Source organism: Narcine bancroftii, chromosome 4 (assembly GCF_036971445.1).
Source record: "Narcine bancroftii isolate sNarBan1 chromosome 4, sNarBan1.hap1, whole genome shotgun sequence".
Taxonomy (NCBI): domain Eukaryota; kingdom Metazoa; phylum Chordata; class Chondrichthyes; order Torpediniformes; family Narcinidae; genus Narcine; species Narcine bancroftii.
The window spans coordinates 39,101,555-39,125,326 of record NC_091472.1 but is presented as its reverse complement, the minus strand read 5'-3'; the positions used below and the strand labels follow the sequence as shown (position 1 = coordinate 39,125,326).

The 23,772-nt window shown below is 39.1% G+C and overlaps 1 protein-coding gene across 4 annotated transcripts in view; it reads left to right on the top strand.

The window, feature by feature from the left end:
• The window catches only part of srbd1 (S1 RNA binding domain 1), a 360,487-nt gene that overhangs the window by 107,234 nt on the left and 229,481 nt on the right, over window positions 1–23,772 (top strand). For all 4 annotated transcript variants that reach the window (XM_069931091.1, XM_069931094.1, XM_069931092.1 and 1 more), the window contains 2 exons: window positions 15,481–15,584; window positions 20,158–20,265. In XM_069931091.1, the coding sequence (XP_069787192.1) occupies window positions 15,481–15,584; window positions 20,158–20,265 (212 nt within the window). The remainder of the gene's footprint in view (window positions 1–15,480; window positions 15,585–20,157; window positions 20,266–23,772) is intronic.

Genomic DNA, 23,772 nt, shown 5'->3' with positions numbered 1-23,772 from the left:
CAACTCTGTTATTTGTTTTTCCAACATCTGAGACTCTACCAGAAATTTCTTCTTTTCCTTTGATGCATAACTAATGATTTGACTATGTAAAAATGCCTTTAAAGCATCCCATACTATAAAGTTACTCTTGACTGTATTCTTGTTCAAATCTAAATAAATAGCAATTTGATCCTTAATAAATTTTACAAATTCCGGTTTTCTCAATAACATTGCATTAAACCTCCAGTGAAAAATTGATTGATTAACTTCCAGCCCCACACAAGAAATAAGCAGCAAAGAATGGTCAGAAATTATCCTACTCTTGTATTGTGCTTGAGTAAAACGTGCTTGCAAATATGCTGATGCTTTTAAAAAAAAGTCAATCCCAGAAAATTAATCATGACGTGAAGAATAAAATGAAAAATCTTTCTCAGTAGGATTTAATCTTCTCCAGACCTCTATCAAATTCAAGTCTTTCATCAAGGAAACCAATTGAACTGCAGCTTTCGATTTTTTTTTTCACAACTTTAGGAAATTTATCCAATAATGGGTCTAACACACAATTGAAGTCTCTAAATATTCTCCTTAGCTTGACCTAAAGTTAAGAAAGCTTCAGACACAAAGTGTTCATCATCAACATTAGGTGCATACACATTCACTAAAACCATGGCTCAGCAATTTACAATTAATCATTAAAATACGACCAACTGATTCCAACAAAGAAACAAGTTCAAATGATATTTTCTTATGAATCAAAATTGCCACTCCTCTTGCTTTTGAATCAAAGGAAGATGAAAATCCATGTCCAACCCAGTCTTCTTCAATTTCAAATGATATTTTTCGGTTAAATGAGTCTCCTGCAAAAAAGCAATGTCAACTCTCATCTTTTTTAAATAAGCTAAAACACGTTTTCTCTTAATCGGATTATTTAAACACTAAACATTAAACATTCCAAAGTTTATATTAGACATTATTATCAAAGTAAAAATCAAACAACAAATACAAAAAAAAACCCTTAACTTTCTATCCCTTCTACTAACTAAAAAAAACCTTAAAATTCCTCTTAAAAGCCCCCCTTTCTTTCTATCTCTTCCAATAATTAAAAAAAATCTTAAAGCTTCCCTTGATAAATGATCATTAAACAAAACACTTTCCAACCCCCCCCTTAACAAAATTAAATGTATTCAAATAAAACAATATTTTTATATAAAGAACTGCAAAGTAGTAACTCCCCACTTAGCTGGGTGCGGAGAGAAATAAATCCCCCTCACCCCCCCTCCCCTCCACAGGCGGTAGACTATTTTGGAAAGCTTCAGCGATCTCTCTTCCCCCAATCAGACTCATAAAATGATAAGTCTAAATCAGCTCACAGCCCCATTGATTTTAATCCCAAAACTTGCTCCGGATCATCACTATCAATCAAGCTCTTTGACAGATCAATCATAGTGTTATTGAATGATGGAGCAAGCTCGACAGGCCCAATGGCTGACTGGTGCTCAGATTCATGTTTTTTTTTAAATTTAGATATTCAGCACGGCAACAGGTCCTTACAGCCATGAGCCCATGCCACCAATAGCACCCAATTAATCTACACCCCGTGTGCTTTGAACAGTCGGAGGCAATTGGTGCCCTGATACAGTCAGCATGTGCAAACTCCTTACAAACAGCGTTGGACTCTCTCCCCAATTGCTGGTGCTGTAACATTGTTGTGCTATCCACTATCCTGTCAAATTGTTCCATGTTCTTAATTATCGATCTATCTGCCTACATTCTCTATCTGTCTATGTATTTACCTATCTATCCATCCCCCTGCCACCACTCCCCCCAGCTGGCACAACCTTCTCGCCGCTCCTCCAACCCCCGCCACCTCCCTGCAGAACTTCGGAAGGATCTCATTCAGTTAATCAGGAAATTAAAAGCCAAAGAATATGAAGGAAAGTCGCACAAAATGAATGCAAAGCTTGCAAAATAACATCAGGTAAATGTCTTCAGTGATCGACAAATTGTCCACAAGAATTCTGTGCTAGATCTCTTTTTTTCTTTTTGATTAAAAAAATTTAGATCCACATATAGGAGACATAAGCAAAAAGTTTGACTAGGTTTTAAAATTAACTGAAATAAAAAGCTGCAAATAACTTTTTTTTAAATTTTTTATTTTTCACACCATAAATCACATTAGCCATGATATACACTTTTTCTTTTTCACACATATACAGTGACTTTTTCCCCCCCCCCCCTCCCTCCTCCCAAGCCACCCCCCACCCCCCCCCCCTCATCCATTTTAGGTATACAATCTAGGTTGCATTAAACCAGTCAGACAATGTTGTCATTCAACAAAAATACATCAGAAATTCTACTGAGTCCATTCTTTTCTTTCCTTCTCCTTCCATCAATTTAGGTAATGTTTGTCCCCGGTAGGTTTTTGCTATTGTATTTAATGTAAGGCTCCCATATTTGTTCGATTATTTCAATATTATTTCTTAAACTATATGTTATTTTTTCTAATGGAATACATTTATTCATTTCTATATACCATTGTTGTATTTTCAAATTATCTTCCAATTTCCAGGTTGACATAATACATTTTTTTGCTACGGCTAGGGCTATCTTAACAAATCTTTTTTGTGCATCCTCCAAATCAATTCCAAATTCTTTGTTTTTTATGTTACTTAGGAGAAAGATCTCTGGATTCTTTGGTATATTGTTTTCTGTTATTTTATTTAATATCTGATTGAGATCATCCCAAAATTTTTCTACTCTCTCACATGTCCGGATTGCATGAATTGTTGTTCCCATTTCTTTTTTACATCGAAAACATCTATCAGATACTGTTGGGTCCCATTTATTTAACTTTTGCGGTGTAATGTGTAGTCTGTGTAACCAATTATATTGTATCATACGTAGCCTCGTATTTATTGTATTTCTCATCGTTCCCAAACATAATTTCTCCCATGTTTCCTTTTTTATCTTTATATTTAAATCTTGTTCCCATTTTTGTTTAGTTCTACCATTTGTTTCCTCATTCTCCTTTTCTTGCAGTTTAATATACATATTTGTTATAAATCTTTTGATTAACATTGTATCTGTAATCACATATTCAAGGTTACTTCCCTCTGGTAAACTCAAATTGCTTCCTAATTTATCCTTCAAGTAGGATCTCAGTTGGTAATATGCCAGCGCTGTATCTCCAGTTATATTGTACTTATCTCTCGTTTGTTCAAAGGATAAGAATCTACTTCCTGAAAAACAATTTTCTATTCTTTTAATCCCTTTTTTTCCCCATTCTCTAAAGGAAAGGTTATCTATTGTAAAAGGGAGTAGCTTATTTTGCGTCAGTATTAGTTTTGGTAATTGATAATTTGTTTTATTTCTTTCTACATGAATCTTCTTCCAAATATTGAGGAGATGATGTAATACTGGAGAAGTTCTATGTTGTACCAATTTTTCATCCCATTTATATAATATGTGTTCAGGTATCTTTTCCCCTATTTTATCTAATTCTAATCTCGTCCAGTCTGGTTTTTCCCTTGTTTGATAAAAATCTGATAGGTATCTTAATTGTGCGGCTCTATAATAATTTTTAAAGTTTGGCAATTGTAAGCCTCCTTGTTTATACCATTCTGTTAATTTATCTAATTCTATCCTCGGTTTCCCCCCTCTCCATAAAAATTTCCTTATTATTTTCTTTAACTCTTTGAAGAATTTTTCTGTCAGTTGTATTGGCAATGCCTCAAATAAGTATAATATCCTTGGAAAAATGTTCATTTTAATACAGTTTATCCTTCCTATCAGTGTTAGTGGTAGATCTTTCCAATGCTCTAAATTGTCCTGTAATTTTTTCATTAGTGGATTATAATTGAGTTTATATAATTGGCTTAGATTTTTGTTTATTTGTACACCTAGGTATCTTATTGCCTGCATTTGCCATCTGAATGGAGATTCCTTCTTAAATTTTGAGAAATCTGCATTATTCATAGGCATTGCTTCACTTTTATTTACGTTTATCTTGTAACCCGACACTTCTCCATTTTCCTTCAATTTCTTATATAATTCTTTTATTGATAGTTCTGGTTCTGTTAAGTACACTATAACATCATCCGCAAATAGACTGATTTTATATTCCCTGTCTTTTATTTTTATTCCTTTTATATTATTATCTATTCTTATCAATTCTGCTAGTGGTTCTATAGCTAGCGCAAACAATAAAGGTGATAGTGGGCATCCCTGCCGCGTTGACCTGCTTAAGTTAAATTGCTTTGATACATGTCCATTTACTGTCACTTTCACTAACGATCCCTTATATAATGCTTTAATCCAATTAATATACTTCTCCGGTAAACTGAATTTTTGCAATACTTTGAACAAATAATTCCATTCTACTCTGTCGAAGGCCTTCTCTGCGTCTAAAGCAACTGCTACTGCAGGTGCTTTATTTCCTTCTACTGCATGAATTAATAAATTTACAAATATTGTCTGTTGTGCGTCTTTTTTTGATAAATCTAGTTTGGTCTAAATTTACCATTTTCGGTACCTGTTCTGCTAATCTGTTTGCTAATAGTTTAGCTATTATCTTATAATCTGTGTTTAGCAAAGATATTGGTCTATATGACGCTGGTGAGAGTGGATCTTTCCCTTGTTTTAGTATTACTGTAATTATTGCTGTTTTACATGAATCTGGCAAGCTTTGTGTTTCATCAATCTGGTTGATTACATCCAGGAGGGGCGGAATTAATAAGTCTTTAAATGTTTTGTAGAATTCTATTGGAAATCCATCCTCTCCTGGTGTCTTATTATTTGGTAATTTTTTTATTATCTCTTGTATTTCTACTGTTCCAAATGGTTCTGTTAATTTATTTTGTTCCTCTATTTGTAGTTTTGGTAGTTCAATTTTAGTCAAAAATTCGTCTATTTTCCCTTCTTTCCCTTCGTTTTCAGTTCAGTATAATTGTTCATAGAATTCTCTAAAGTTTTCCTTAATTTCTTTTGGATTATATGTAATTTGTTTGTCTTTTTTCCTTGATGCCAATACCATTTTCTTAGCTTGTTCTGTCTTAAGCTGCCATGCTAGGATTTTGTGCGTTTTTTCACCTAGTTCATAATATTTCTGTTTTGTCTTCATTATATTCTTCTCTACCTTATATGTTTGTAATGTTTCATATTTTATTTTTTTATCCGCCAATTCTCTTCTTTTAGTTGTATCTTCCTTCATTGCTAATTTTTTTTCTATGTTTACTATTTCCCTTTCCAACTGCTCTGTTTCCTGATTATAGTCCTTCTTCATCTTGGTTACATAACTTATTATTTGCCCTCTAATGAATGCTTTCATTGCATCCCATAGTATAAACTTATCTTCCACTGATTCCGTATTTACTTCAAAATATATTTTTAATTGTTTTTCAATAAATTCTCTAAAATCCTGTCTTTTAAGTAGCATGGGGTTTAATCTCCATCTATACATTCTTGGAGAGATGTCCTCTAGCTTTACTGTCAATATTAAGGGTGAATGGTCCGATAGTATTCTCGCTTTATATTCTGTTTTTCTTACTCTATCCTGCATACTAGCTGATAACAAAAATAGGTCTATTCTTGAGTATGTTTTATGTCTAGCCGAGTAGTATGAGTATTCCTTTTCTTTTGGGTTTTGTTTCCTCCATATATCCAAAAGTTTCATTTCTTGCATTGATTTAATTATAAATTTGGTTACTTTGTTCTTTCTGTTAATTTTTTTCCCCGTTTTATCCATATTTGGATCCAAATTCAGGTTGAAATCCCCTCCTATTAGTATGTTCCCTTGCGTATTAGCTACCTTCAAAAAGATATCTTGCATAAACTTTTGATCTTCTTCGTTAGGTGAATATACATTAAGTAGATTCCAAAACTCCGAATATATCTGACATTTTATCATAACATATCTCCCTGCTGGATCTATTATTTCCTCTTCTATTTTAAATGGCACATTTTTACTAATTAATATAGCCACTCCTCTTGCTTTTGAATTATACGATGCTGCTGTTACATGTCCTACCCAATCTCTCTTTAATTTCTTGTGCTCCAATTCAGTTAAGTGTGTTTCTTGGACAAATGCTATATCAATTTTTTTCCTTTTTCAGTAAATTTAGTAGTTTCTTCCTTTTAATTTGGTTATGTATTCCATTAATATTTAAAGTCATATAGTTCAGCGTAGCCATTTTATACTTTGTTTATCTTCTCTTTCCGTTTTTCCATCATTACCTTTCCTCCTTTTCCATTTCTGTTTTCTTATTTTCAACTCTTTATAAGACAACATTCCTACAACATCCAACATTTTCCTTATTCTCCTATTTATATCTTCTTTATCCCCAATCTCCCCTTCCCCTCCTGAGTTGTCCTTTATCCCTTGTCGGACAACCACATCTCCCCTCTCCATTCGGGTTTGCGAATCCACTCGCAAGCGTCAACTGATTTTACAGTGACCGCTATTTCCCCCCACCCAGCCCCCCCCCCAGAAAAGATTTCACTTTTCATATGTAACAAAGGTCACTCTTTTAATTCCCTCCTTATTCTCTCTATTCCATTACCTTCCCTTATTAATTCTTGTCTATACTATCTATATTTTCCTCTAAGTACAGATACATTCACGTATGCACATTGTATCTATTCACTCTTATACCTCTTTACCCACATACATATCAATCGTGATCATTTTTACTCTCATTACCCGTCTTCATCCCTCAGTCTATTTTTGTAATTGTTCTGCAAATTTTCGTGCTTCTTCTGGGTCCGAGAATAGTCTGTTTTGTTGTCCTGGAATAAATATTTTCAATACCGCTGGATGCTTTAGTATAAATTTATACCCTTTCTTCCATAAAATCGCCTTAGCTGTATTGAACTCCTTTCTCTTCTTTAGGAGTTCAAAACTTATATCTGGATAAATAAAGATTTTTTGCCCTTTATACTCCAGTGGTTTGTTGCCCTCTCTTACTTTTTCCATTGTCTTCTCCAGTACCTTTTCTCTTGTAGTATATCTTAGGAATTTTACTAAAATAGATCTTGGTTTTTGTTGTGGTTGTGGTTTAGAGGCCAATGCTCTATGTGCCATTTCTATTTCCATTTCTTGCTGTAGTTCTGGACATCCTAGGGTCTTAGGGATCCAATCTTTTATAAACTCCCTCATATTCTTGCCTTCTTCATCTTCCTTAAGGCCCACTATCTTTATGTTATTTCTTCAGTCTCTATCGCTTTTTTATTAGATTCCTCCAATTTCTTTTTTAAGTCTTTTACCTCCATTTCTGCTGCTACTGCCCGCTCTTCCATCTTGTCCATTTTCTATCCCATTTCTTTTAAGGTCATATCTATTTTATTCATTTTCTCTTCTGTGTTGTTTATTCTTTTTCTTAAATCATTAAATTCCTGTGTTTGCCATTCTTTAAATGACTCCATGTATCCTTTAATAAGAGAAAGTACAACCTTTATCTTGCCTTTCTCTTCTTCTTCTATTTCACTGTACTCTTCCTCTTCCTCTGGGTTGGCCATCTGTTGTTTCTTTGTTGCCCTTTTCTTCTCTTCTTTCTTGTTTCCATTGTCTTCTGTGTTCTCTTCTTGCTGCAGGTGTTCTGCAGCTGTCGTTGCCGGCTGTGGAGATCGACTCCCCAGCTGGTCCCCCCTCCCGTCGGTGTGTTTTTTTTCATGCGCATCGCGCATGCGCGACTCCTCGCGCATGCACGGTTGCGCACTTTTACTCGGCTCAGCGAGCCGTTTTTGTAGTCCACTATCTACCGACCTGAGGGAGCGGGTTTCTCTCTCCACCGCGGGCCTCTTCGAACAGGCAAGGCCTTCTCCTTCTTCCTCCGTTGTCTTCTCTTCCTCTCTTCTTACCGTTGCTTTCGATTTTTCTTTTTTTGTCGCCATCTTCTTTCCACCTTTATACTCACTTTTCTTTAACTTTTATTTCTGTGCCTTCGTGTTTTCCTTTGTTTTTCCCGACTTTTCTGGAGAGGGCTTGAGTTCACCTTCCGGCCACTACTCCATCACGTGACTCCTCCAAGCTGCAAATAACTTGAAGGAAAATTAGAATTATTGAAAAAATAACAAAGAATTCAGTTTGGATAATTGTAAGATAAGACATTGGCTGTGGGTGAGGATTTACGAGAAATGTAGGAATCGATCCACTTTGGAATTTATAGCTATAGATCTCTGAAATTAGAACAGATGAATGAGATAGTTCAGGAAGCAATTGGAATCTTTTGCATCTGGCTGCGGCATGGAATCTAAGAGCTGAGAGGTCATGTTCCAGTCGAGTTGTAGTCACACAAAACAAGAAGATTTAATTGCTTAAAGATATAAAGATGATATGTATGGGCATCGAGAAGTTTAGTTATGAAGAGGCATTTGGCTAATCAGGTTTGATTTAGGTGTATAAATATGTGTGACTCAGATAAGGTGAAATTAAGTTTTTTTTTAAAGTAGGCTGATCAATAAGTCGCATTCATAAATGTATGATAAATTTGTGGAGGGGTAGGAGAAAAGTCAAGGAAGGAAACACGCAGCCTTGAAATCACTAAACAGCAGATGCAGAAAACTTTGGTTTTTTATGATGAGATTTCACCCAAAACACTAGACTGATTGCTGAGAATTGGGATCAGTTAGAATCAAATGTTATTGGTTGTGCCGACACAATGTGCATATTGCCTCTGTGTTATAAATTCTGGTTAAGCAGGGATTTATTATGCATTCTTGATTTAAAATCCTCCATGGTCTTTTCTTTCTCTTTCACCTCCTACAAGCCTTTATAATTTCTGCATCTGTTTAATTTTGGCAATTTAATCATTTTCAAATTTATTTTGCTGCTATTAATCTTCAATTGCCTTGGCTTTTCTATGGAATTCCTTCAATATTCCTCTGTCTCTCCAATTCCCCTTTCCTCCAAAATACTCCTGAAAGTCGACATCCTCAGCCAATCTTTCATCTACCAAACTATTTGCAATCAAATCACTTGAAATGACTTTCGAAAATGAAATTGCTTTCATTTTTTTCATTGTGGAAATTCATGTTCTTATTTCTGCACTTGACTGCTTCTGAAATCCTTGATCTTTTGACCAACTTATACCTTGACGTTTGACCAATTTATTCCTTAACCCACCTAAATTCATTTCCTAATCCTCATTGTGACAGAGAATATAGATATGTTTTTGGGAGATGAATTGGGAAAGGTTTGTTAGAATAGGTTACTTACAAACACTTTAAAACAGATCTTATTTAAAATACTGGAGCTCTGCCCCATGCTTGACATGTCAGGGCCAACAGTCTTTGCAAGAGCTTTGGAGAGTTCCCGAGACTTCACTAATGGATTGTTATTTACAAAAAGGCAACAGATGAAAGATCTTTTTGGAGCCACAGATTGTCTGGAACTGTTCTAAGAGGGTCATGTGGTTTTGCAAGTGGAGAGAGTCAAACAGGTTTTCTCTCAGAGAGAGAGAGAGACAGAGATCATTCTACAGTGTTACAGTCAGCAGATAGCAACTGGGGCTGGAACAGGACAAGCTGGCAAGCTTGTGGAAAACCCCATTTGGAAGACTGCCTGGTCAAACCCCTTGTGGTTCATGCAAGAGGAGAGGACTGGCTGTCTAATGTTTCATTTGGAATAAGAGAAACAAAAAGGAACTCTGTGGTGACCTGGAAAAAAAAAGAGGTTATTATCTGGAGAACCCTGAAGGGCCAAGTTTCATCAGCAAGATACTGATGTGACTGATGGAAGTACATCAGTTGTAGATGTCCTGGAACAACAAATCTCTCTCTGAAAACTGACAAGAACCTTCCTGAGCGGTAACCATTTACCTTTCAAGTACCAAAGCCTGGTGAACTTTATAAATGTTAAATTCTGTGCACAGTATAAAAATTGCCTGCAACCAGTGAACTTGGAGGAATGAGAAGTGAGATTGGACTGTGAACCAAAGAACTTTTCTTAACTTACACACACATTACATACACTTGCACTTAGCATTAGAAGAGAGTTAAGTTAGGTTAAATAAGTCAATAGTGATAAGTTAAAGTGTGATTCTGTTTCCATGTTTAAAGATAATTAAAAGCAACTTTTATTTAAGTGACCATTTATCTTGGTGGATATCTATTGCTGCTGGGTTTTCGGGTCCTCTGGGCTTGTAACATCTCTCACAATGTTGGCTCACCCATTCCTTTTTGACCTTCTGATCTAGGTTAACTGCGTCTGCAGAGTTGTGTGTTTCACTTAATCTAGTCAATTGTGATCAATTCCCCTGTCTTTTTTTTTCTTTCACCAACATTCACCAAATGAGGAATCTAGCTCCTTAGGTCCTTAATTCTGAATTTTCTACTTAAACTTGTCCATCTTTTCTCTTTTTGTATTTTCTCTTTGAAATACATTCATTCAATTAAGCTTTTGTTCATCTGCCAGTACTACATTTTTTTCTGTATTTTACAGGACGTGTCAGGTTTCATTGTTTTAAAGCTAAATTGTTGCTGATAATTTTATTTCCTTATTAACACAATTAACCAACACCCCTGGTACAAAGACAGGAAGAAACCAAATCCTCAAGGAAAACCTAAACAGACATGGGGAGATGGTGCCAAGTCCTTACAGACAGCATGGGATGACATTCAGTGGTAGAATAATGTGTTCATACATTCATAGTTTTAATTTAAAAAAGTGATCACTTAACCAAAATGGGATTAAGCAAATAATCTCATTTGTGCATGGTAGGTAAAACAAGGCATTGTGCATGGTTGGTTGTGTTTAATAATTTCAACGAGGTTTTTGAGGAGACCATGAAAGTTAATGAAGGAGAAGCTGTGGATATTGTTTACTGGTCTTGAGTAAAGCCTTTGACAAGGTCCTACATGGGATGTGAGCCACGAAGCTTCAGTTGCTCAGTATTCATGGAAATGTAATAAACTGGTTTTGACATTTGATTTATGGGAGAAACCAGAGAGTGGTTGTGGATGATTACCTCTCAGACTGGAGGCCTGTGATTAGTGTTGTGCCTCAAGAATCATTGCTGGATACCCATTGTTATTTGTCATCTATATCAGTGATCTGGATGATGATGTAATTAATTTCTTCAGCAAGTTTGCAGATGACATAAGACTGGGGTTGCAGTGGACAGTGAGGAAGTCTTTCAAAACGTACAGAGGGATCTGGACTAATTGAAAAAATGGGATGCAAAAAGGCAGATGGAATTTAATGCAAACAAGTGTGAGGTGTTGCATTTTGGAATGACAAGGTTGGACATGCACGGTAAATGCTGGGGCACTGAAGAGTGGCAGAACAGAGGGATCTAGAAAGACGGATACATTTTTTCCTGAAAGTGATGTCATAGGTGGATAGGGTTGTAAATAGACCATTTGGCATACTGGCCTTCATAAATCAAAGTATTAAGTTTACGAGTTGGGATGTTATGATGAAGTTGTTCAAGACATTGGTGAGTCCAAATTTGGAATATTGTATGCAGTTTTAGTCACATAACAACAGGAAAGATGTCAATAAGATTGAAAGAGTGCAGAGAAGATTTAGTAGGATATTGCTCAAACTTGAGCAACTGAGTTACAGGTAAAGGCTTAACAGGTTAGGACTCTTTTCCCTGGAGTGTAGAAGAATGAGGGGAGATATGAGAGGTATATTACATTAGGATGGGTATTGATAGAGTAAATGCAAGTATTCTTTTTTCATTGAAGTCTGGTGAGTTACAAACCAGAGGACATGGGTTAAGGGTGTAAAGGGAGAAATTTAGGGGGAAACATTAGGGAAAATTTCTTCACACAGAGTGGTGAGAGAATGGAATGAGCTGTCAGCTGAAGTGGTAAATGTGGGCTCAATTTTAACATTCAAGAACAAAATGGACAAAAATATAGATCGGATGGGTATCAAGGGATATGGAATGGATGCAGGTCAGAATGTGTGGGAATAGACAGAATAATAGTTTGACACAGACTAGATAGACTGATTTCTGTGCTGTAATATTCTTTGGTTCTATCTGGATTATGCTGGATGCTTGGGACTGATTATAAATGTACTAAGATGATCAGAACATATTCTTAGCTTCAGTTTCACTTCCCCCCCCTCCCCCCTTCTCCAAATAGGATGTAGAGTTCCCTTGGCCCTCACTTATCACCCATCTGGGCTCTGCATCCAACACACTATCCTTTGGCATTTTCACCAGTTGGTTTGTGATCCTACCATCAACATTTTCCCCCTTCCCTTTTTGCTTTCAATCGGGATCACTCTGCCTCCCTGGTCCATTGAATTCCCCCTCCCCACCTACTTCTCTCTGCCTTCTGGCACTTTTGCCTGCAACCACAAGAGGTGCATCTCCTGTTCCTTCACTTCCTCCCTCACTACCATCCAGGGACCTCAACAGTCCTTCCAGGTGAGGTAAAGATACCTGTGCACCTCCTTCAACTTCACCCTCTGCATTTAGTGTTCTCTAATGTGGACTTCATTACATCGAAAAGACCAAGCATTGACTTGGCGACTGATTCGTGGACTACTTATGCTATATCTTCAATGGCCATCCTGAACTCCCATTTTCACTCCATCTCAGTTCTCTTTTCCCATAGCAACTTCACTCTTCATCCTTTTCTACTGCCTCATATTTCAATTCAGTTGACAAATTTTCCATCTTCTATTGTTACGTCTCAAACCAGCAACAACAGAAGATGCAATTCAAGAGCATTAAATTTTAACCTCTATATTTATTAATGACAATTATCAATATAATGTCTTAATACAATTAACCTCACTATAAGTATCTATAGCAAATATACAAATATCATATTTATAAACAGTGTGCATGTGAAAAACCCAGACCATTACAGTGTGTGCTAAATATTAAAAAAAATCCCCCCAAGTCAGTCAGTCAAGTAAGTCCAAAAAACAGTCCACAGAATTCAATGTCCAAGTCCAGTTCTCTAATTGATCACAAAGGATGTTGTATTGAATCTTGGAGAGAGAAATGATTGGTGTTGCATTGCCATAAACTTACAAATCCTCACTTTTAAGGCATGTGCATTTTACCCAGCTCTCCAGTTGCCCTCTGCTTCTCCAACTGCCGTTCTGCTGCACCAACTTCCGCTCTCTACTTCTCAGCTCGAATCTCAGTTCTTGAAAGTTCCATGCAATTGTCGAGTCAGCACTCAGCTGTACCACAAATTGCAGAGTTCTTAGCAGAAATCCATCCTGTATAATGACAATCGAAAAGGTCAGTCCAAAGTTCATAATACAGGTTTTCCCCATTTTCTTCTGATCGATTTTCCCCCCCCCCCCCCCCCCATATTCTTGCCTCTGCACCCATTTTTTGTCCACCCCTCTACAAGGTTCCATCCAGTTTCAGCATACACTTTTCCCACAGGATCTCCTGTTCACTCCCCATCAGGTTGCAGCTTCATATCAACCTTGTATTACATGGTTTCACTTATTCCTTACTTATCAGAGTCCAGCATTTGTACCTTTTGTGCCTCCACATATCTCCATCCAGCCTCTGTCTCTATTTTCACTCTCCCCTCTACCCATGTGGCTCCTTCAACCTTTTTTCCCTACCTTCTACATTTACCCCCTCCATAAATCTTCGTCCGCGAAGCCAAGCCAAAGAAGAAGAAGAACGTTTCTACCTATCTCCTCCAGCCTTTGTCTCCCAACTGTACCTCTCCTTCTCCTCTGCTGATCTCCACCTGGTCACTCCACCTAAGTGCACCTAGTGCCTCCTAATCCCACTCCGTTTTATTACCTCCTTTCCTTCCTCTACGCTCTCATTTGATGCAGGATCTTCACCAAAATGTTGACCATTTCTTTCCCTCCATGTATGCTGTCTGACCCACAAAATTCTTTGTTCTTTGCCTCGTATTCTATCACATGCAGTCTTCTGTGTCTCTGTCTTCAAAACCATGACTGATGTGAAATGGACTTGCACAGCTATCTTGAATTTGTTTTGCCAAATCCTGGAATTAGCCTATAATATGTGGGCATTTACAATTTTTCACTTTTCTTTAAAACTTTATTCTGATATTTCTGACCTGCCCTGGCTCTGGGTAAGTGTCTACCACTGCAGACTTAGTCTGTAAAATGAACTGGCATTTATAAAAGCATAAATAATTGTTGCTGCTGTCAATATATTGAGATATCAGTTGCTTATTATTCATATGATTTTTGTTAAATATGTCAAAACAGCTTCTTCAAAGGATTCATCTGTGAGTAGAATTGCAAGTGTGACATTTTTAATGCGAACAGTCAAAAGTTGAGAGAGCCACGGTCCATTTAAAATAAAATTGAATTGTTTTTTTCCATGAAAGAATTGCTTATTTAACCAGAATAATTATCATGCGTTTGAGACCACATTGGAACTGTGATTATAGATTTGAGATCTTGCAGCTTGATTTGCTTTCTTTAGCAGTATTTTGAGTAAACTGGATTAACACACTACAAAAAGGCTGGTCAATTGTGTTTACGTTGCCATAAGAAATCATTATTTTCACATACAGAAAGCACTTTTATTGAAATTTTCATGGGCAAATGTGTGAGAAATAGACTGCATTTTGATTTAAACACTTCAGAATGACTGAATTATTTAATTATTCTTTCTTTGGCTTGGCTTCGCGGACGAAGATTTATGGAGGGGGTAAAAGTCCACGTCAGCTGCAGGCTCGTTTGTGGCTGACAAGTCCGATGCGGGACAGGCAGACACGGTTGCAGTGGTTGCAGGGGAAAATTGGTTGGTTGGGGTTGGGTGTTGGGTTTTTCCTCCTTTGCCTTTTGTCAGTGAGGTGGGCTCTGCGGTCTTCTTCAAAGGAGGTTGCTGCCCGCCAAACGGCGAGGTGCCAAGATGCACGGTTTGAGGCGAGATCAGCCCACTGGCGGTGGTCAATGGGGCAGATTTCTTTAGGCAGTCCTTGTACCTCTTCTTTGTTGCACCTCTGTCACGGTGGCCAGTGGAGAGCTCGCCATATAACACGATCTTGGGAAGGCGATGGTCCTCCATTCTGGAGACGTGACCCATCCAGCGCAGCTGGATCTTCAGTAGCGTGGACTCGATGCTGTCGACCTCTGCCATCTCGAGTACTTCGACGTTAGGGATGAAAGCGCTCCAATGGATGTTGAGGATGGAGCGGAGACAACGCTGGTGGAAGCGTTCTAGGAGCCGTAGGTGGTGCCGGTAGAGGACCCATGATTCGGAGCCGAACAGGAGTTAATTATTGATTCCTATTAAAAGGGAAGATTTCAGAATTTTTTGTGTTATAGCACTTCTCAGGATGGAAATTGGTGGAATTTATCACAGAATGCAGCGCGTTTTGGTGATGACACTCGCTGACTTCATTGTTCTCTTACTTCATAGATTTCCATTGTCCATTCCTGAGCTTAACTTTCTTAAAAGTAATTTTCTTAATCAATTATCTGCAGTATGATTGACCATAAAACATCAAATGCATATGTGTCAGGAGACTTGATGAGTGTGTCTTGGGGTATTTTATGTCTCATATGCTATTTATGTTTTCACTCAGATTCTGGCCATTAACCGAGGGGAGAAATTGAAGATTCTGACAGTGAAGGTCAACATTCCCGACAGAGTCAAAAATATGTTTTGTGGATGGTGTGTCAATGAAAGGTCTGTCTACATAATAATACAGCTCAATGTTAAACCTTACTTTCTACAACTATCCCTCAGTAATTATTTTGTAACCATATAACCGTTTACAGCAGGCCATGTCAGCCCTTCAAGTCCGTACCGGTTCACTTGAACAACTCCACTAGCTCCTCCGCAAACTCCTGAAGGAAATATCTTTCTGAGAATCCAACAGCATTCTAGGTAGGGATGAAGATACTGGAACAGTTTAGGCCAACTGCAGCATTGTGCAGTTTAACTTGTTTTTGGATTGTCTCTTCCTTCCTGCCTGTGGGGAAAGTGTCTTGGCCTTAAACATAATGGAATTGGAAAAGAAAACATTATGGGTGAATATGAATTAATGCATTAAGAAACAGCAGTCAAACATGGTGCACAGATTATGTGAGGTATAGAGATTGTTTTTGTGTCCAAATATCTATTCAAATGTAGATTGTTAAACATGGATATTTCAGTGGGTTTATTTTCCACATTTGTGCTATGCTTATTTGAACTTGCAGTGAAAGTTGCATATGATGAACATTTAATTTCATGTAAATCTTAATCCATTCTTCCCAACAAATTTCATCTCTCATGTCAAAATTAAACTTTAGTGTTCCAATGTAATAGTTTACTTGGAATTCAGTTCATAGAAACATAACGAGCACTTAAAAAAAATCTCTTAATGCTTTGTACTTTGGAATTTTAAAAATGTTTTTGATTTTCATAGACTCACAAAATTGAACAAACAATTCAATCTTTCCAACATTCATGACTATACACAGAGTCTGTATTATCCCCCCCACATACAGCTGAAAATACAGTAAATTAATTTATATTGATACAAATGCTAGTGGGGCCAATGACCGCAACAGAAACGCCGGAAGAAGAAAAACCTAGGAATCATAATGACTAAGTAACAAAGATGGAAAAACTGAAAAGAAAAAAAACTCAAAATAAAGCCAAAACAATTGAAATGAAAACACACACCATCTGCACCATGTCCCGTTTTGTTAGTCATACTAATTTTCCTGCTATGGATGGATTGTTACAGCATTCCTATTTCTCTTTTTGAATATTTTATTAAAATACTTTTCCATACATTAATTAATAATCATTATACAATAAAAATAAGTATTCAAGTTGAAAATTCCATTCATTACATGATGGTTATATTCTCCCCTCTCCCAATCCCTATACCCCCCCCCCAAAGAAGAATGTATGCACATATATAATTGTCATTATAAATGCCATAATCTGTCCCCGTTTGTAACAATCTTTGATACACCTGATCCTCTTCTGGTGCCAAGGATTTTATTACCACTCAGGAAGGTCCTTGTTGGTTTTCAGAGAGAGATTTGTTGCTTGTTGGACACACACAAGTTGAATCCTTTCGATCAGCCACTTCAGTGTCTTGCCGAAGAAGCTTGCCCCATCAGGGTCTTCCAGATGATAACCTCTTTCATTCAGGTCACCACAGAGTACCTTTTCTGTTTCTCAGGCGAAACATTATACAGCTTGCATCCTCTTGTGTGGATCACAAGGGCTTTGAACAGGCTGAATTAACAACCAGTCTTGAACGTGGGATTTCCAAAAGCAACTGCAGAAAACCAGCTCTCTCTCTGCTTGTAAAACCACATACCTTCTTTGAACAGCAAAGTGCATTCAGATAGATTGCGGCACCGGACCTAGTCTTTTGAGTCCATTCATCTGTTGCTTTCCAAAACAATAATCCATTACTCCATAGCATGTCCAATTAACACCTACCTGTGAGTCCTTCAGCAAAGGAGTTTACATTATCTTTACAAAGGCACTGGGAGTCTGTACTTTCTGGCTTCAGCAGAGCTCTGGCATTTTAAATGAGATCTGTGTTGTGAAGTGTTTGTATTTGTTTGTGACCTACACTCAACCACCACCCCCCCCCCCAATTTATCTCCTTTAAAACATATCTATATACAATATAAAATCTATCATAATCTGTCAAAATCTTTAAACTCTTTATAAAATTTGATGGGGAAACCATCTTTCCCCAGTGATTTGCCAGTCTGCAGAGAGGCCAAGAGTCCATGCAATCTCCTCTTTAAAGAAAGGGGAATTTAGCCCCTCTTGCTCTTCCTGACCCAAATTTGGTAATTCCAATGAAAGCAAGAAATAATCTATTTTGGTCAGGTCTCCATTGCCCACCCCCCAAGGCTCCCCTTTTATGTTCATCTTTAAAACTCTAAACATCACAATAGACAAAGAATAACGATCATTACTATTATATTTACAATATTTATAACCAGAACCCCTCTTATCCATTCTATTGTCTCCTCTGGGTGACTTCCTGGGCAGCGACCAGATTACTAGTGTATCTCATCGCCTCTGGCCTCTGCAAGGAATTTTTTTTACCACCCGCAGATCAAGGTTGTAGCGTGTAATAGAGCGAAGCCCATTCCTTTATTCTTTAAGATTCTTTTGACTGCATCAACCTCTTTATGTCTCTTTGTAAGCGCCATGCTGTTTCTGACTCCCGCTTTGTCCTGTCACCACCCACTGGGCTCACATCGGAGTGAAGGCGCATCAGTGCTTGCACTTCTCCCACGGGCCCCCGACTGGCACATCCCAATGTCCTCAATCGCTTCTCCAGGTAGGCCATCCATCTTTTCCTCCTGCGGCAGCCTCGAACAGGCTCCGCCATTTTTTTCTCCATGAGGTTACTAATCCAGATCATCTCATGGCACTGGATTCACAGATTCTTTCTGAGTACTCTTCTTTTCTCTCTTCCCCATTGCCTTGACATCTATTCTTTGTTCCAATGCTTATTTTTCATCACTTTTCCATCTTTTTGGTTGTATTGCATGATTTTACTTTGTTCTTTCTGGAGATGCAAGCTTCACGACCACTCCTCTCTCCTCCTCATGTGACTCCCCCCATGCTTTGTATTTTAGTGATGATGTTTGTAATTGCATGATGCCATTACTGACAAATTTACGCAGGATCACAGGAATTACTGGGTAACATTTACACAACATCCAGACTTTGTTTTGTGGCATCATGGTTATCATATGACTAATTAGAGCAATCAGTACATAGTAATTAATATTACAGTTAATCCAACAATAACACAAGAAAAGAGCCTCAAATCTAATTCACATTTTTCCTTCCCAGCATGCTATGCCTGCCATATGTTTGTTGTTCCTCTTCCATGGTCTAATGCCCATTCTTTCTTTTGTTGAAGAAACTAAATTTGGACAATTTGTTCACTTGTTTTTGCTTTGTCTTAAATGTTGAATACATTTCAAAGATAACTGACAGATAATGCATCCTTTGCAGTTAATGAGGTAAAAAAAATTTTAAAAACCCCACAATGCTGGAGAAAATCAGCAGGTCAAACAGCGTGCTTTATATAGCAAAGACAGATATGCATAACCAATGTTTTGGGCTTGAGCCCTTCAACAAGGTATGAACAAAATGTAGACAGATGCCCGATCAAAATATATGACAATTGTGTGACAAAGTATATCGATATGCTTTTCGGAGATAAATTGGGAAAGGTTGTTAGTGTAGGTCACCTACAAACACTTTAAAACAGATCTTATTTAAAATACTTGAGCTCTGCTAATGCTAGACACGTTGGGGCCTTTGCAAAAGCTTTGGAGAGTGCCCAAGAGACTTCACTAATGGATTGTTGTCTACAAAAAGGCAACAGGTGAAAGAGCTCGTCGGAGCCGCATATTGTCTGGAAGGGAACTCGCTGTTCTAAGAGGGTCATGTGGTTTTGCAAGCAGAGAGAGTTAAACAGGCTCTCTCTTGGAGAGAGAGAGACAGACAGAGATAAGTTCTACGGTGTTACATTCAGCAACAGCAGCTGGGACTGGAACAGGACAAGCTGGCAAGCTTGTGGAAAACCCCATTTGGAAGATGGGTTGTGAGTTCTTCGTTCAGCCTGGCCAAAACCCTTGTGGTTCATGCAAGAGAAGAGGCCTGGCTGTCTAATGTTTCACTTGGAATAAGAGAAACAAGAAGGAACCCTGTGGTGATCTGAAAGGAAGAGATTATCATCTGGAGAACCCTGAGGGGGAAAGTTTCTTCAGCAAGATACTGAAGTGGCTGGATGTCCAAAAAAATCTCTCTCTGAAAACTGGTAAGAACCTTCCTGAATGATAACCATTTACCTTTCAAGCACCAAAGTCTGGTAAATTTTATGTGTTAAATTCTGTGCACAGTATAAGAATTGCCTGCAACCAATTAACTTGGAGGAATGAGAAATTAGATTGGACTGTGAATCAAAGAACTTTTCTGAACTTACATACATTACATATACTTGCGCTTAGAATTAGAGGAGGTTAAGTTAGGTTAGTTAATTCAATAGTGATAAGTTCAAGTGTGATTCTGTTTCCATGTTTAAAGATGATTAAAAGCAACTTTTGTTTAAGTAACCATTTATCATGGTTACATCTATTGCTGCTGGGTTTTGGGGTCCTCTGGGCTTGTAACAATTGTCAGTCCTCACGTACTTCCTTATGAACAACATTATATCAGAAAGACAATCTTTACCAAATCAAATACCAACTTAAATGTTTGAACTCTATTTCAGATGGAGACCTCGTGGTTTTGCAAGGCCTGAATTGATGAAACTTTTAATGAATTCTGCTGAAGATTCATATAAACGACTCATTTATCCACTTTTATGCAGAGAATTTCGGTAACAATTATTTTAAAAATATTTTCAAATAATTTTCCTTCTGTCTTAAAGAAGTTAAGTCATGACACTGTGGCTGTTTGGTTGTGCAGTGAACAGACTACGCCAACAGCCGTTGTTGAACTTGACCATATGTTTAATTAAGAACAGTGTGTACGCTGATATCCCCCTCCCCTGCTCCAGACATCACTGTGGCAGATTGTGATGTCAGCCACAGGTTAGTTCTCACCTTTGCAACTCGGTTCACTTGCAGGGCAGCCTGGCCCACCACAGGGACTCCCCACCCCCACCCCACCACGAACCAGTGTTCAGAGGTGATGATCCCTTTGCCTGTATGCCGTCTAGGCGGCGGACCCTCCGCCACAGCATTGCTTCCATCATCGTCAGTTTTTAAGTTCCTTTGGGACATAGGAAGACGTTGGCCTGTGTCGTGAAGTCGGGATGGGAGCCAAGGTAGCCTTGTCAGGACTGCAGCAAACGAGTCTCTTTGCCCTCAGGCTTCTGGCATGAACTCACCCAAGACTGTAAAGGGACCCTCGTGCACCAGTTTGGGGGAGGGCTTTGCCAGATCTTCCTTTGGCGCTGTGTGTATGTCCAGCAACACCCAAGGCAATTTGTCTACCCAATCTGGGTCTTTGAGCTGATGGAATCTTTCAACGAGGCCATTAGACTGGGGGTGGTATGCCGTGCTGTGACGTAGCTGGGTGCCGAGGAGCTTGGCTAGCGCTCTCCACAATAATGACGTGAACTGCACTCCCCTTTTGGAGGTTATGTTTGTTGGCAATCTGAAACAGGCTACACATTTGTGAAGAAAATCCTTGCGCAGGATGTTGTGGAGGTGTCCAAGAGTGGGACCGCCTCTGGCCATCTCTTGAAACTATTGAAGGGTATTTGGTCCCCTTCAAAGTTAGCAGCGGCCCAACCATATCCACGTGAATGTGGTTGAAATGCCTGTGCGTCGGAGAGAAGGACCATAGAGGGCTTTTACTGCCCCTTGGCAGTCTGGCAGTGCACACAAATTCTAACTCAGTGGACCATGCCACATGAACCAATCTTCTATGAGCTGTGTCATTGCTCGAATGAACGCGTGTGCCAAACCATGGCCTTCATAAATCGGAGTATTGAATTCAAGAATTGGGATGTTATGATGAAATTGTACAAAGCATTGGAGAGGCCAAGTTTGGAATACTGTGTGCATTTTTGGTCACCGAATTATAGGAAGGATGTAAACAAAATAGAGAGAGTGCAGAGAAGGTTCACGAGAATGTTGACAGGATGTCAGGGTTTGAGTTACAGAGAAAGGTTGAGCAGCGTAGGGCTTTTTTCTCTGGAGCGTAGAAGATTGAGGGAGGATTTGATGGAGGTGTTCAAGATTTTAAAAGGGACAGAGAGAGTCAACGTGGATAGGCTTTTTCAATTAAGTGCGGGGGATATTCAAACCAGAGGCCATGGTTTAAGATTGCAGGGGGAAAATTATAAGGGGAACATGAGGGGAAATTTCTTCACGCAAAGGGTGGTTGGGATGTGGAATAAGCTTCCGGCAGAGGTGGTTGAAGCAAGGATATTATTTACATTTAAGGAAAGACTGGATAATTTTCATGTAGGGGAGAGGATTGGAGGGGTATGGACCAGGTGCTGGTCAGTGGGACTAGGAGTGTGGGGATTTGTTCTGGCATGGACTAGTAGAGCCAAACTGGCCTGTTCTGTGCTGTATATGGTTATATGAATTGTGTCAAACACATGTTGTTTCCAGGCAGTGGGTACAATGGGCCAGGGCTGACCCGAGGATGCATCACATAGAAAGGTGGCACCAGAAGGGCCGAATTTTATGTCCTCTATTTTTAGTCCAAAAATGACGGAATGGAAGGCTGCCACATCTTTGGCCCTTTCGAAAGCTGTCATCGACTCCTCGTCCCACAGATCTTTGGTCTGTCCGATCAGGAGCCTGGAAAGGAGCTGCATGGTTCCGGCCACTGTGGGTAAGAATCAATGATAGAAATTCACCATCCCCATGAATTCCTATAAGCCCCTCACTGGGGAAGGCTTTGAGAACTTGCGAATTGCCCCCATATTGGACAGAAGTGGCACCACTCTATGTCAGTTGATGAAGGAAGTCCATAAATACAAGGCTGAACTGCCATTTAGCTGGGTTGATCATCAGACCATACTCACTGAGCCGTTGTCAGAGCTGATGCAGGTGCGTGCTGACAGAGTGGCTTGCAATGAAAGTATTGTACAGGCAAATAAAGATGAAATCCAACCCACTGCCCATGAAGTCCATAAGCCTCTGGAATGTTTGTGCTGCGTTCTTCAACCTGAACAGCATGCGGAGAACCTTGAATAGCGTGATGGGTGCCGTCTTGGGAACGTCATCAGGGGACACAGAAAACTGGTGTATTGTCTCACCAGTTAGATCTTCAAGAAAACCTTAATGCCGTGAAGATTGGCGGTAAAGTCCTGGATATTGTGGACCGGATACCTGCTGCCATCTTGACGTCATTGAGCCGTCGATAGTCTCCGCATGGTCTCCATCCGCCGGAAGTCTTCAGCACTGTGTGTAGGAACAGCTGATTGACCACCACCACTCCCCCCTCGCAAAAGAGTCTGGCCTCCCGAGAATAACAGCATTCCGATCGCTAGTTCTTGGGGGGTGTGAGGAGCCGTGTGGCGGCCCCTCGCAGCCCCCTCGGGTTGCCTCACAAAATGAAGGATGAACATGACAATCTAGCAGGCTGCCCGAGGCTTGCAGGCTGCCCGAGGCTTGCAGCACTGCCCTCCAATTGGCCACATCTAAAGGAGCCTAACTGGCCTATCAAGGATAGCTGATCGCAAATGCCCCAATCAGGGCTGAAGGAGCTTTGACCATGCCCCTCAGCTTGAGAATAAAAGCAGGGCTGTGAGCCCATTAAAGCTCAATGTTAACTGCACTCAACTGGGGTTCGTGTCATTCTTTCTGAGCTGACCTGCATACAACTATAACCTCTACTGCTCTATAGGCTCTGCAGAGCCATAGCTTGTCGCAGCTGGCTACACGTGTGCTGAAATCACCCCACGGCTCCAGACAGCACCTGCCATTGTGACATCACTGTGGCGGATTTGATGTCAACTGCAGGCCAGTTCTCATCTCTGCAACCTAACAATATTTTGGTAGTAATTTTTAATTGCAAACTTAGCTGCTTTAGTGTCAATGGGTCATTTGATAGTGAAATGCTAAGCTGGTTTGAAATTGTATCTGTGAACTTTTTTTCAGAAATTGCGGTAGTGTGAGGAATTGAGGTAAGCAAGTCTGCAAATGGTGGAGAATTGAGATGGTCATGCAGCATCCAAAGTGTAGTAACACTTCTTCAGATGTGCGGAAAATCAAGCGTGCACCCAAATAAGAAGGTGGAGTGGGGAGGAGCATAGGCTAGAAGGTGATAGAGGAATAAAAATATTAACATTAATTTCTTTTCTCCTGGTCCTAAAGTATGAAACTGGACGCAAGTTTTGACTATTATATTGAGCAGAATT